Source organism: Protomyctophum bolini, assembly GCF_963924005.1.
Source record: "Protomyctophum bolini genome assembly, chromosome: 1".
Classification (NCBI taxonomy): Eukaryota; Metazoa; Chordata; class Actinopteri; order Myctophiformes; family Myctophidae; genus Protomyctophum; species Protomyctophum bolini.
The window spans coordinates 34,281,929-34,297,276 of NC_137862.1; the positions used below are offsets into that span (position 1 = coordinate 34,281,929).

At 39.1% G+C, this 15,348-nt stretch overlaps 1 protein-coding gene across 2 annotated transcripts in view; it reads right to left on the reverse strand.

Moving 5' to 3' along the window:
• The window catches only part of pde3b (phosphodiesterase 3B), a 76,992-nt gene extending 72,954 nt beyond the window's left edge, over positions 1–4,038 (reverse strand). For both annotated transcript variants that reach the window (XM_080769038.1, XM_080769037.1), the window contains exon 1: positions 3,030–4,038. In XM_080769038.1, the coding sequence (XP_080625164.1) occupies positions 3,030–3,926 (897 nt within the window). In that variant the 5' untranslated portion in view covers positions 3,927–4,038. The remainder of the gene's footprint in view (positions 1–3,029) is intronic.
• Positions 4,039–15,348: the final 11,310 nt, after the last annotated feature.

Sequence of the window (15,348 nt, forward strand, 5' to 3'; positions counted from 1 at the left end):
AAGAGTATCCAGATTAGAGTAGCCCTCAAAGTAACTCTTAGCACATCACATAAACACTAACAAAGCAGATTCTGATGATAAGCAACATCACAAAATCTGGTACAACATACTGTATATATATATATACGCACACGCGAGCGTACGTTCGCGTACACACACACACACACACACACACACACACACACACACACACACACACTTTGGATTAGGACGATAATCCAGATCTAGACATGGATCACAATAATAAATTCAACAGGAAGTTGCAATGAAGTCAATGAGATTATATATTGAATATGAAGTTCTATTTAATGGACCAACTATTTAAGATATCTTGCCAATATTTGGAGTTACCGGTACATCATGGCAAGGTAACTACTACACAACCCAAATCTCAATCATTTTCATATCAAGGGCTGAAAACATGTATGCGTATTACCGGTATATTATAGGCCACAGACCTGCATTTGAAAAGATGTCTTACCAGGGAAGAGATCTTAGTTGTTGATTTAGTACAGAATGTTACAATAATTGTCTATACTGTAGGTTTGGAAAGAGAAACCTATGGTCTAAAATCTAAATAGTCATACTTATAAAGTACATTTTCTCATTAGACTACCTAACTTCTAGCTGGTGAATTTATAGTGAAAGCAACGATTATCAACCAGTGGCATCCCTATATTTTGCACAAGAAGAATGGGAAGGGTCACAAACAGACTTGCTGTTGACGGACCTAAAGACACCACACAAATTACTCTATTAAGAAACAGTGATGTTGCAGACCGGCTATTTTTTATTAATTTTGCAACAGAGAAAATACCCTATCTACAAGCTCACGTCGCATATTGTTGTGACACGTTGTGAGCTTGCAGATCTGCTATTAAATGCTTTAAATAGGCCAATGTTCCTGGGGACCCCCTGGAACATTATGGACCATGCTTTTAGAACCACAGCTCTATCAAAGTGCCATTGTGTTTTAAATGGTCAACTATGGCCAATAAAACAAAGATACAAAACAAAAACATATATCATCTTGTGAGGGATTAAAAATATAAAATTCAGCTATCATTTTTAAGAAGCCCAACTTTCACTTCGTCTGAAATAAATAGGTTGTTGCGTAAATATATGTTAATGTTCTATCAGTACTGTATTCTTGGGCTGACTTTTGTCTGGGGAATGTGGGAATGTAGTAAATGTACTGTGGTGTATGTATGAGCACACTGTTTTCTTTCACCACAGAAGCAAAATGAGTAAAACAAACTGTGACAGCTCAGGTGGGAACAAGTCACACTAATTTCAAAATATGAGTCACAAGTCATTTTAAGTCATTGAAATCAAGTACCCCAATCAATGGGATCATGACCAAAGTTGAGTCCTAACTTAAGTTCCTATGATGTGAGAAGTAAAGTCAACTCACAAGCAGAGATTAATGTGTCAAATCGATGGCTGCATAACTTACTTCCAAAAGATGTCAACTCATTTGTATCCAACACCCATCCCTACAAAAATGTATTGAGTCTAATCCTAATCTTTACCCAATACTTTTCTTGTAGTTATTTTTTAATTTATCAGAATATAGACCCTATATGTGTATGACTATTAGTAGTGTAAAGCAAATAATTAAATTACCAATCTGGCCCTACAGTCTGTGGTGACATGTATATGGGTTCTTAAAATATTTTCTGAAATAAGCAGTGCATTAAGGCACATTTTCAATCAAACCATGTCACAAAAGGCTATTTCAAAGGGCATCTTTGACATTAATGTTTTTAAGAAAAATAACACACACACACACACACACACACACACACACACACACACACACACACACACACACACACACAAATAATCAAAAACACAAATCCCCCCCCCCCCCCCCCCCCCCTGGGCCTAGCTCAAATGATAAAAACCCAATTTCTACACTATTTCTTGTATGACTTCTAACATTTGTGCTGGGTTGGTAAAACATATTTTAAAATATGCAATAAATGTTGCATGCTTGGGTATAACATTATCAGGTTGGCATACATAGGGCAGGCCTATGCAACAAGACAAGACTGTTTAATCTCCATATGAATATATCACTACAATATTGCTACAGGCTATTTAAAAAACCAATGCAAAAATGTAATGTATATTTTCCTTTGACAACTAAAACAATTATTTTAGATATCAACACTAGCTCAGGCACACAAGCAGACCAGAAAACGTAATATTATTCAATGTACATTGAAATAATCCTGCTATAATGACCATAATTTCCTCTCAGTCCTTGACTACTAAATATTTCGCCCAGGCCACACAGAGGCTTACAAGGGCACAGGCCCCGTTAGTGGAACAATAATGTTTAATCAACATATAATGGAATCTGCAGTATGTTGCTGTGGTTAATACTAAACATGCTCAGTGCCCATTCTATAACAAAATGAGGAGAGCTTGCAGGTGTCTCTCTAACTACTCCATTGAAACAAATATGAATGACGAACAACACAATGGCAAACAAAAATGTCATACACTGGTCATTAAGTGTAATTTGCACAGTGGCCTACTGGCCATATCACATGCATGATTCTACACAGTAAAAGTACATTTGTTTACATTTGTACACTGAGCTAAACTAACACTGAGTATTTTACTTTAGTGAGTGTAGGCCTATACACTACACTAATTAACAAATCATTTAAAGTTGTCTTTTGCCAGTACAGGCTACACCATATCCACATTTGCATAAAGGCTGTAGTCTAGAATTTAAACTTATTTTACCTAGTTGATCATTGTAGTAGTCAATGCACTCATTTATAGGTATCCTGTCACCCTGTGTGCAGGTGGTGACTGAAGTATGTGAAGGTTATTGGTGAATTTCTCAGCATTGACCGTGGGGAATTTGGGATGTTTTGTGTGTGCTGAAACGTAATATCTAATGGGTTTGTGTGGTCGGGGTGTTATTCTCTTTTGTGCATGTATCTGGACAGTGAATGAGCACTAGCAGGCCTACTTTGGAAACTCATTGGGCACCTGCAATGAAGACCTACCTGTTCTCGGGATATGCATGGCAATGAAGGTCTGCGGGGCATTTTACAACTGCCATAATAGCTGGTCGACGTTTCTCCCAATGAAACGCAACTGGACCTTCTCCTGGGTCTGATCACTGGGACCTTCTCCTCTGCGCTGGGAATCCGATTTGGTGCTTCCCTCGACGGATAGTAATGGTCAAAACAGAGCCCCAACAGAGAGCCAGAAACCCCCGCAAAGCAGGCAAAGAATGGTCTGAGCAGTGCGGGCAGACCACTCAGGCTGGTGAAAGACACCAACCACACCACGCTGGCAAAAACCAGGATCAAAACACTGTGTTTGAGTTTCAAAGTGGGGATCAGTGTGAGCAGACCCACACATCCCAACACGAATAACAACCTGCCCACCATTTGCATCTGATGTTGGTCCTCTCCCCATTGCAAAAACCGCAAAACCAAAAAATCCCCAAGGTAACACGATGCTGGTAGTGACATAAGCCAACATTTATTACTTTCTTTCTTTTTTCTCCTCAAATAAAACGTTAAAAAGAAGAATGCGCATCCTATGCTGAACAGAGGACTAATGGACTGAGAAAAACCAGACAAAAAAGTCTGCAAATCCCAAAGCGAGTCACTTTGCAAGCTCCTAGAAATAAGAAAAGAAACCGCGAAAATTACAAATGCCCCCGCATAGAGGGCGGATATTTTAAACAATTTTGAATTCAGAACGTCTTCGTTGCAAAACCTGCACACGTTGAGCAAAAATCCCCTTTGATGGTCTTGTTTGAGAGGGGTGACGCAGCTCTTCACATAGCCGTTCCTGAGGCTCTCTGGGCTGCTGCTGCTGTTGACACTTCCAAGCCCATCGTGGTGCCTTATTTTACTGTGCACAACCTCTCCCTCCTCGCGTACAGCCATGTTTCTACTGGATCTGCCCTCCGAATCCACCAAAGTTGTTCTTCTTCCAGTATTATTCACAACGTGTTTAACGCTCAACAACTACATGTCGGCAGACGCACTCCATGGTCACTCAAACGTGCTCCAGCACTTTGACTAAAGAAAGAGAAGAGATGTTGTTTTTACGGAAAGGGGGGCTCTGTGTCGCCGCCTAGATGTCACAATAATACTTGGGAGTTCTGCAGCATTTTACACAGTCAAAAAAGAACGAGAAAAAATAAAACAAAGATGATATTTGGTTAAAATTGTGGGAGGTATTTTCTGTTAAGAGTTGCTTAATTCTTAATATATGAAAGTGTGTGTGTGTGTGTGTGTGTGTGTGTGTGTGTGTGTGTGTGTGTGTGTGTGTGTGTGTGTGTGTGTGTGTGTGTGTGTGTGTGTGTGTGTGTGTGTGTGTGTGTGTGTGTGTGCGTGTGTGTGTGCGTGTGTGTGTGCGTGTGTGGTTTTGTACGTTAGATATCCCCCAGACAGTTGCAATTAAATCATTTCTATTCCCTTTTAATTGTACATAAAGTATTTTATTGTTCCACTCTTGCTTTGGCAATGTATATTGCCAAAGCAAAAGTGGGACAATATTGGCAATAAAGCTCTTTGCATTGTGTGGGTTGGTTTTTTCCCATGTATGACGCATTATAAACATAATGTATAAGGCATTATAATCTAATATCACTGTACAAGTAGCCTATAGCTATTAAAAATAACTAATATTATCATAATTCTTTATAACAATAATATTTATACAGTACTGGCTAATTTGTTGACACTAAACATTTCAATAAACCCCACTAATGCACCTTGACTTTTACTTCTTGCTCATCCACAAAAGTGCATTTACAAACACAAACAGATAACACATTTTGAAATGATTTATAGGGCCAAATAACATTCCACATCACTTTGTTTAGCAAGGATCCTTATTGTAATTGCCCTAATACATTATGATCTTATAACTGTTTGCGTTATAGTATAATTTTTAATAAGTGATTTGTTGTGCATACATTTTATACTATTTGTATGACTTAATGACCACTTACAGTCACTTTAAGGCATTAAACTTGAAGTGATTATAAAGCATGCATATATAATGCATATAATGGCTGGTAATGCATTATAATGACTGGTAATGCATTATAATGTGGCAGACTACTAGAGTTTGAAATTTGAATGGACATGTATAAGTCAAAAGGGAGACATCGAAGAGGAAGGATGGATGGGGAAGGATCATCAACATATGGAATGTCAGAACAGGTTCTGACAGTATATCTCTATAATGGAGATCTAAGGGTTTGAGGTTTGAGGTCATATAGTTGCTGGCCAAAATTGATGACATCAGGGATCATCTCCACATATGTGCTTAACTGCGACAGCAGGTCACATTTACTATGGCATCAGGGTCTTCACATCTCCATCCCCGATGATGTGCACATGCATGCATGTCACAGACCTGGGCACCATATTATGTAAAAGCCATCCTCACTGTTTTGTTTGTATATTATTAATTAAGCAAGCAGAGCGTGCAAGTAATGTTATTAGTCAGGTGTGTCCCTTAGCAGCATATGATATGACGTCATGTCCTGGCACGCGACATACGGAAACAGACGGTGCAGGTATGTTTTCCATCATGCTACGAAGCATATGTCCCATGACGTGATGAAGATATGTACCAATGTCCCTTAGCATATGATATGACGTCATGTCCTGGCACGCGACATACGGAAGCAGACGGTGCAGGTATGTTTTCCATCATGCTACGAAGCATATGTCCCATGACGTGATGAAGATATGTACCAATGTCCCTTAGCAGCATATGATATGACGTCATGTCCTGGCACGCGACATACGGAAGCAGACGGTGCAGGTATGTTTTCTGTCATGCTACGAAGTGTATGTCCCATGACGTGATGAAGATATGTATGTACCAATGCCAGGGTATAATTGGATTACGATGGTGACGTACAATGTTTCAGTGTCGGTGGATTAAAGGGACATACGCATCAAACCACCCGAGTAACCACAGTATACCACTAATCAACTCACAAATTACATATGTACATAGACATATGAGCATATGCAAATAAAAAAACTAGAGGATAGAAAGAAAAAGAAAAACCGTAAGGACCAAGAAAAACGTAATAAAAACCGAATAAATGAAACTGATGGACAACGAAAACAACGGCTTTCAAAAAGACGGAATTCATAGCAAAGCAAAAATGACATTCAATGACAATCTGTTTCTTTTGCCTGCGTACAACTAAAAGTCAAGGTGCATCAGTGGGTTTGTTGATTTATTTGGAACCAACAAAAGAGCCACAACACCATATATGGTGCCCGACCAACCAACCACTGACGGGAAATGCATTCCATAGTGGATTCCATAGTTAACTGCGATCTTTGGTCGCAATAATTATCATAGTTGTGATCGTTTATAATAATGGTATATATGCATTATGCTATAGCATAATACGATTATTTACTATGAAAGCGTGAATTTCCCGTCAGTCAGTCAGTTGAGTTGGTTGGTCACCCCAGGCATGACCTCGTGACGTGACATGACATCACGTGACATCATCAGAGATGGAGATCCCTGATGTCATCAATATTAAGCCCATATATGGGAATGCCCATATATGGAGATCCCTGATATCATCAATATTGGCCAGCAACTCTACATCTGACCTCAAACCTCAAACCCTTAGATCTCCATATATGAAGCTGACCTGTTCAGACATATACCATATGTTGATCCATTCCCATCCATCCTTCCTCTTCGATGTCTCCCTTTTGACTGATACCTGTATATTTAAACTCTAGACAGGCCCGCCCCAAAGTTATTAGCGCAGCCGACAAAAACTAGAGTTCTCAACAGGCCCGAAAATTAAGACCCGGCTCTAACTGTGCCCTCTTCAAACCCTGTACACTCAAGACACTGCCCCCGCTGCCACCCTTAGATCTCCATATATTGAGCTGACCTGTTCTGACATTCCATATGTTGATCTGACCACATCAAACCATGTACACTCAAGACACGCTCCATATATGGAGATATGGCCAGTCTGCTGTCACCTAGTGCACGCGACCTGGTCTCAGGCGTCTTACTGGTTATAACCAATCACAACTGATGATTATATTAATAAAACTATTATCCATGCATGTGCCTAAAAATGGCGACTAAAAACATGGTGAAGCAGCTTTCTGCTTCTACGAGCTGACAGTGTGGAACAAACTCTCCCTCTAGGCTTATACCTTCGGCAGGCAGCCTAATGATAATGAATTTATTTTCATAGAATGTTTCTAGACATAGTGACAAAGTGCTTTACAGCGACGAGCAAAACAAAACTAAACTAAAAAGCAGGCATAAAAATACAAAACATACAAAATTATCCAAAAATGACAATTAAGAAAAGGCTTTAACATAAAGGTGGGTTTTCAGGAGGGATTTAAACGATTTTGCACATCTTAGGTCAGCAGGTATAGGGTGTTCCAGAGCTTGGGAGCCCGGATTGAAAAGGCTTAGACGTCGCTTACTGAGAAGATCTGAGAAGATCCTTGTTGTTATTCTTTTATTCTTTTATGCCTTTGATTTTCCTTTTTTCTCTATTGCTCTGTAAAGCACTTTCATTCATGTCATGTCAAAATAAAGTTTTATTATTATTATTATAATAAAATAAAAGTCTGCGAGTGACCAGTAAATTAAGTATTTTGTAACACATTATAAAGCCTTTTATAATGACTTAAGATCAAGTTGAGCAAAATGCCTAAACTTAAAATTTCACCACACGCACACACCCACTAGCCACTACCAATTTGTTCTCCCCCCAGGATGAACGTTGCTCTGTTATCGACTCGTTTCCCCAATCGTGCAGAAAAAGTAGAAGATTGCAGATATATGTGATGATTGTGATCCTAGTCAGTGGAGTCGACTGTACATGCTACATCTAAATTGCAAATAATGGTAAGATATATAAAATATGATTTAATTATTTTGTAATTAAAATAAACATACTGATGAAATGAACATCCAAAACTGTATCGACAGTACGTAGCTGGCAAGCTAGCATTAGCCACGTTTAACGTGCCTGTGGCTAACAACAAGATGAGTGAAGCAGGGGGAGCATAACTCCCTGTTGAAGCACTGGAGTGGTCTGGTGTTAACGCAGGACTTATTAAAGTTGTTGCGTTGCCTGACCTGTGAGTTTTCTTGGCTATTAAAGGCTGTGGGGTTCAACTCCCTGTTGAAGCAGTGGAGTGGTCTGGAGTTAACGCAGGACTTATTATCTAGTAAAGTGTAAACTTAAGTTGTTGCGTCGCCTGACCTGTGAGCTTTGATTGATTGATTGAAATATTTATTAACAGTTTGTAGAATTACAGTACATTTCAAGCACAAACTCAATACAGAGACTGTTAACTGTGAGTGGACGACCCCAATTAAGCATTACACTTGTTTACAACAGGGTCCACATTGTTCAATTCATCAAAACATATAGAGACATACAAATAGACACTTCTGTGTAGTTAAAGAACAGAACAGGAATTCATCATATATAAGCAAAAAGGGAAAAGATACATATACAGTGAGGGGAAAAAGGGGGGGGGGGGGGTGGGGGAGGAATCAGATTTTACAGAGGCCAGTTTCGAATTGCAGCCATCCGTAGGTGCCCTTTGAGAGCGGTTTTGAAGGAGTCAAGGGATTCACATGTCTTAATGACTGTTGGTAGGGCGTTCCACATTTTGGTGGCATAGGAGCGAAAATAATAATAGTCCCTTGTTTGTGCCGAATCTGGGTTGTACATGGTTTGTTGCACTACCTCTGGTATTGTGGGTGTGGACTTCGTTTACATTAAGGAAGTATTTAGACAGGTACATGGGTATCTTAGTGGTGTATCGAATCTTGTGGACCCATTGCAAGATGCTGTACTCTGTCGTCGACCCTAAGCCATCCCAGCCTGTCAAAGTGGGCATGGGTGAGGTGGGTTCGGGGGGTGAGGCCAAGTAGGAGCCTGACCAGTTTGTTTTGGGAGGTCTGGAGCCTTGTTTTAAGGGCTTTTGAGGTGCTGTGGTACCAAGAGGTGGATGCATAGTCAAAGAAACCTTGTACGAGGGCTCCTGTTAAGGCCTTCAATGTGTTTTTGTTGACCAGTGAGGAGATCCTGTAAAGGAATCTTGTTCTTTGATTGGCTATTAAGCAACGTTTCAGACGTTAAGCTGACTACATCAGGGTTGAACTAGAAGAGTTGAACAGTGGTGAACTGGTGGTTCAAGTAAAAAAAATGGGAAAAAAGACCAATCACAAAAGAGGTAAACAAACAATACAGGAATGTTTATAATAAGAGGTTCCTCTTCAATTCCTCCAATTTATCAAGGACACGGTGGACAGTGACTACTGACTGGACACCCGAATCAAATCAAATGTATTTATATAGCACATTTAAAAACAACTCTCATTGTACCAAAGTGCTTCACAAGGCAGAATATAGTACAGTACAATACAATGCAATACAGTAAAATAATAGAACAGGCAAATGGGACAAAATAAACTAAAAGGAAAGGTACCAAGGTCATGTGGAGGATTCAAAGGAGGGACTCAACGGAGGGAGTCTTTTTAATAATACATACAATGTATGTATTATTAGACCACTGACCCCCATATCATGCCATATGATTAGCCGCAATTTGCAACTAGATTATTTTTAACCACTCCAAGGAACAGCCTCCCTCCGTTCCTATGTATGGTGTATATCTATTTTGCGTCCGAGCATTGACATGGTAACCCGGCCCCGCCTGCCTCTGATTGGCCTACCGACACAATACAAAAGAATGACAGCTTGGCACGCGTGACAGAATGCAGCCTTGTAACTAACTTGTACGTTTTATTTTTGTAGAAGAGGCAAACTAATATTGTTTATGCCGTTTGCTTTGATTTAATAGTTGATTGAACACACATGTATGCAGCTGCTGTACTATGATTTGATTTGGGTGTGTTCTAAATAAAGTGTTAGTGTTGTAAACTAATACTATTATAGAAAAAAGATCAAGGGGAATAAACCTTTTTACAGTACAATAATGTTTCAAGTTTACACACTAATTATTACACAATAATCAACACAAACAACACATCCAAATCAAATCATATTATGGCGTACATGTTCAATCAGTTATTCCATCAAAGCAAACGGCATAAACAATATTAGTTTTCCTTAGTTTTCCAAAAATAAAACTTACAGTTCTCTTGTATCATACCGTACTTGTATTATTTTCCACCACAGAGTAACCTCGCATCAGACTATCCAGCAACCGGACCGGCACCCTGTGGGTCTGGAAGTTCCGGGGACCCCTACACGGAGTTCCACCACTCAGTTCACAGTCACACGGGTGTGATTTTAATAATGGGATGAATCTAAAGTTGCTATACCCTCCATTGACTCCTCACTCATCCAAATTGCGTTTGCGATCTGCTTGTATTAAACAACGTTAATAAGATTATGAATTTATGAAGCCCTAGAATGTCTGATCGTACATACATTTCATGTATTTTCCCAAATATACATGATCCCCAGAGTAGACCACACTTGGAGAACCACTGCAATAGAAAAACAATATATACATGTCTCAAAATTCCCTAATATAAAAATAATACAAATAGCAAGTAGTCAAGTTATATGAGCACCATGTCACACAAACTGTATTAACCATCTGATTTGATCTTCCTTCAGTTTCGTAACCAGTATGACAACGATGTTACAGTCTGGAGCCCCCAGGTAATGGAAAACTCCTGCAGTCTTCACTGCCACCACATTACATCTTATTAATATTAAATTGTGACAAAGCTGTGGGCTTAACCTTAACCTAGCCATAAGTATTTTAACGTATTGTTTTGGGAGTAACAGCATAGTAGCCTATGGTCACAGTGATCTGTTTTATAGTTACTGAAGTCACCTCTTGTGTAGTTGTTTATTTTTGCGGGGCACTAGCCCCCTCCTATGCCCAGCTTTCCGGGTTTGTGTAAAACATTGAAGAAAAAAAGGAATGCAGAGAAGTGATTGGCGAGCGTGATTGGGTGGGAGATATGCCTCTTGTTGTGAACAAATGATGTTTCAAAATGGAGTCAGTATCATCGATGAATAATGAATATATCCGTAATATCATTGAACTAACTTGTAATCATTTTGTAAAGATTTTTGAGGGGCGCTAGACTAGTATGCCAAGCTTTCCGGGTTTGTGTTCACACAAAGTTTGTTATTGGCTGATCACCCCATGATAAGAGTGCCTCTCACTTTTTCTTCCTCTTTCTCTTCTGTTCCTTTTAGGCCAATTATTAATTATTTTAATTAAGAGACTACCTGTTAATGAAGTTTGGTTAATTTCATAATATTTTTTATCTCCAAAGAAATGTGCTGAAATCCTAATTGTAATTTTAGGACAGCCATATACACAGGAACGGTACAAACAAGTTAATGACTCTGTAATATCATTTCAATGACATGTTGAAGTTTAACATGTGTAATTAAAATTCACCTTTGCATTGTCTGAAATGACACTGTCCTGTTTATGAATTAATGGAATTTGAAACGGAAATGTTTAAATTATGATAAAGTAGAGCTAGAATTAAATGGAACTTGTGTGTGTGTTATGACTATTATTACTTTACTTGTATATATTATCTTGGGCTTTACTTGTTAGCACAGTCTGGCAGAGTTTGTCAGACCCAACATTTCACTGCACATACATGTATGTGCAATCTTGGAATTGTATTCCACTTCATATTTATGAAATGCTTATGGTGAATAAATACATGGTTGAATTTCATGGAGGTGAAAATCCCTCTTTCTAATTGTCCCATTGAGATGGGATATTAGTTAATCATTTACCATAAATTCAGTAAGATGTCAAAAAAGTTTGTTACACATTTTCAATATGATATATAATGTACTCAAGGGAAGGCTAAATGTCTCTTGTTTTCCAGGGGCGCATCCATCAGATTGAGTATGCAATGGAGGCAGTAAAGCAAGGATCTGCAACTGTGGGTCTTAAATCTCGTACCCATGCAGTCCTTGTTGCATTGAAGGTATTTGATTTTTGTTTGTCATCAAGTGGCTAGGAATGGGAATTGATAAGATTTTATTGATGACATTAGCGATTGTGCTTATCGGTCCAATTCCTATTTCCTACACGTTTTCTACTGTTTTATTATCCAAGTCATGGGTAGTCATGAATGCTTGCATCAGTTGTATGTAATGTATGCCTAATTAATTTATTTGAAATTACACTGCTCCTTATTTTTTCTTTTCAACAGAGTAGACGCATGAGATCATTGTGGGTTAGGGTTAGGGTTAGTTAGTTAATAATCAGGGCTGTACATACGGTAATTATTTTGGCCTAGTTCTCAAAGGAGCACCTGTACATGCAAGTTGGTGTGCACGGCAGGTTGGTACGGATGTTTCTACTCTGCCACAATGTTATGCTGCCCACACGGGCAGATTCAAAAGATAAAGATGCTCACAGACAGACGGTGTATTTGTAGGCTAGTCGTTAAGCAGCAGGAGGACGTTTGTTAGCAGCTCAACCACTGAAACCAAAACAAACGTCAGACAAAAGTAATTACTCACCTACTGCTGCAGGTTCCATGTTTAAGTAATCCCAGTGTTAGATGCATGGTTTTAATATTGTAAATAATGATGGTCGCGTGGTTTAGCAGGAGCATCGCGTAACTTTGGGAAAGTGTCATTGTCATAGTAGCTTGTTTACAACTGAAACAGACTTCCTGTGCACTGACGTCCTCTTCAAAATCAGAGCCACGTGTAATGATTAGTCAACACTAGTTTTATTTCTAAGTTTACTTAGAGGACGTTAACATCACATTTGAGTTCCTTTTGAATGCCTGTCAGATTTCTCTAAATAACTGTCTCAGCTGTTGGTACGCAAATGCGCCTGGAATGCCTTTGATCTACTGCACAGGAAACATTTTGACGATGCATGCGCACCTGTGTAATCTGTTGTGTAACCCTGTTAATAATCCAATTCTCTTAACGATTCCGGTTCTCGATTACCATCACTACAAGTGATATTTTTTACTCTGTTAAGCACGTGGGAAAACAATTGAGCAAAATGTGCTTTTAAGTTACTTTGTCATATCAGTTCTACTATATTCCTACAGAGAGCTCAGTCAGAGTTGGCTGCTCATCAAAAGAAAATTTTGAATGTAGATAACCATGTGTGTAACTGCTGACGCAAGACTGCTTTGGTAAGATAATATATACACATCAGGTGCGTTACTAAAGATTTCAATGAATGATTATGAGATCAAAGCTAATGTCTTTTGCCACACATTTTCCTTTAAAGCAATTTCATGCGTCAAGAGTGCCTTGACTCCAGGTTTGTATTCGACCAGCCGCTTCCAGTGTCACGCTTGGTTTCACAAATCGGCAGCAGTATCCTTTCTCATCTACGTTATTTTTTAGTACTTTGTTTGTACTGTATTGGAATTGGCACCTTGATATTTGACCCAGAGACCCAAATACCAACACAGAGATATGGAAGAAGGCCTTACGGTGTTGGACTGCTCATTGCCGGATATGATGTAAGCTGTCAGATATTCTCTTTCATGTGAATAAATTATACATTTAACATACAACTGTTTGGTCAATTATTTCTCCCCTTCAGTAATAACAATTGGTATTGTATTTTATAACATAGTTATTGTTTTTAGTTACAGATTTGTATATATATTTTCTTTTAAATATTTTTTGTGTGGCTTTTGCCTTTTATTTATTTTTTGTAGAAGGATAGGGCGACAGTAGGCTGACAGGAAATGGAGAGCGCGATGGGGGGGTGACATGCAGCAAAGGCCGTCGGGAGTGGAACCCACGGCACTCTGTCAGACTGGATTACCAGCCAAGGTGCCCACACGGCTACGCCATCCGCCCGGGCCAGATTTGTCTTTTTTACCCCTACCCTCTCTTTATACAAATGTCGTCGTTATGCCAATTCATTCCTCCCCACATGCATTTCTGTGTTGTCACTGTTGTTGTATCCCACTGACTCACCACTTGTTTTAGCGGGGAGTGTTGGGCGGGAGCAGTAGGACGAAGGCTTAAAATTTGGGCCGCGCTCACACCGCCGATCAGATTGATATGCATATATGGAGATCCCTGTATCTGTCAGTCCTTGTCCCTTTTAAATGAAGATCCCTAATGTCATCAGTATATAGTACATACAATACATACACTATATTGGTTCACTTCACAGAAGTAGACTGACGTCAAGCATTGAACTGTTCTGATTAGCTTCTTTTCTAAACTCTTGTCTTTCAGAATGTGTCCATTGGGATTATTGGCAAAGATACAGAGTTCATAATATATGATGATGTTGCCCCTTTCCTTGATGGTCTTGAGGAAAGGCCACAGAGGAGGGTAAATTATATAATAGTATATGACTGTCCCATGCAGGCAGACTTTGGTAGGAGAAGGCGGACAAAGGATGGGGTGTTGCGCTGGCTGTTGCGCTGGCTATTAGTGTGGCAGGATGACGGTATATATTACAAATTGTATTTGTATCTGTAATTTTAGCATGTGTACTAGAACAATTTTTCTACTTGGTTATTATAAATCTGCTGGTCTTTCCTTGATATCAGATGATATCAGAGCAAAAAGATAATAGCATGGTCAATTTCCTCCTGTTAAACAGGTGGCCCAGCCTGAAGAGGAGCCTGCAGCAGAGAAGCCTGATGAGCCAATGGAACTTTGAGTTGGAACTTGTAAATATCACAGCCCTTACCACCAGTCAGAATAACTTTTACTGTACTCAAACATTAAGTCAAACAGAAGGTGATGTTTATTAGTCTATGATCTTTCCCTTCATTTGAGTTTGGCACTGTCCAGTGTTTTGTTTTATTTTGGATATTAAACTCCCTTTTTTCAGAATTTGTGTTGTAATCTTTAACTGTGATGATTTCACACTTAGTTTTTGCCTCTGATTATGCAGTAGCTCTTAAAATAAAGAGATAACTTGTAATGGTATGGGCATTTCATATTAATTATTTAATATTGAACAATAGGAATGCTAACTAGTCTTGTATATTTATTACCGCTTTCAACCTGGCATCCATATTTTGTTGTCAGTTAGGTCTCTTTTCCACTGGGGATTTTTTTTTCACTGCTAATTTTGAACCAAATTAATTGGTTCAGATTGCTAAAAGTTGGTTCGGAACTGGAACAAAATAAATCTTCCCCGGGGGGGGGGGGGGGGGGGGGTGGTATGTTATATCCCCGAACGGGTATGGACTAGTCATAAAAGATAAATGGAGCCAGTTCTAGAACCAAAAAGCAGCAGATCTACAAACGTACAATGTGTTGCATTAACTTTAGCTTGTAGATTGGCTATTTTTGCA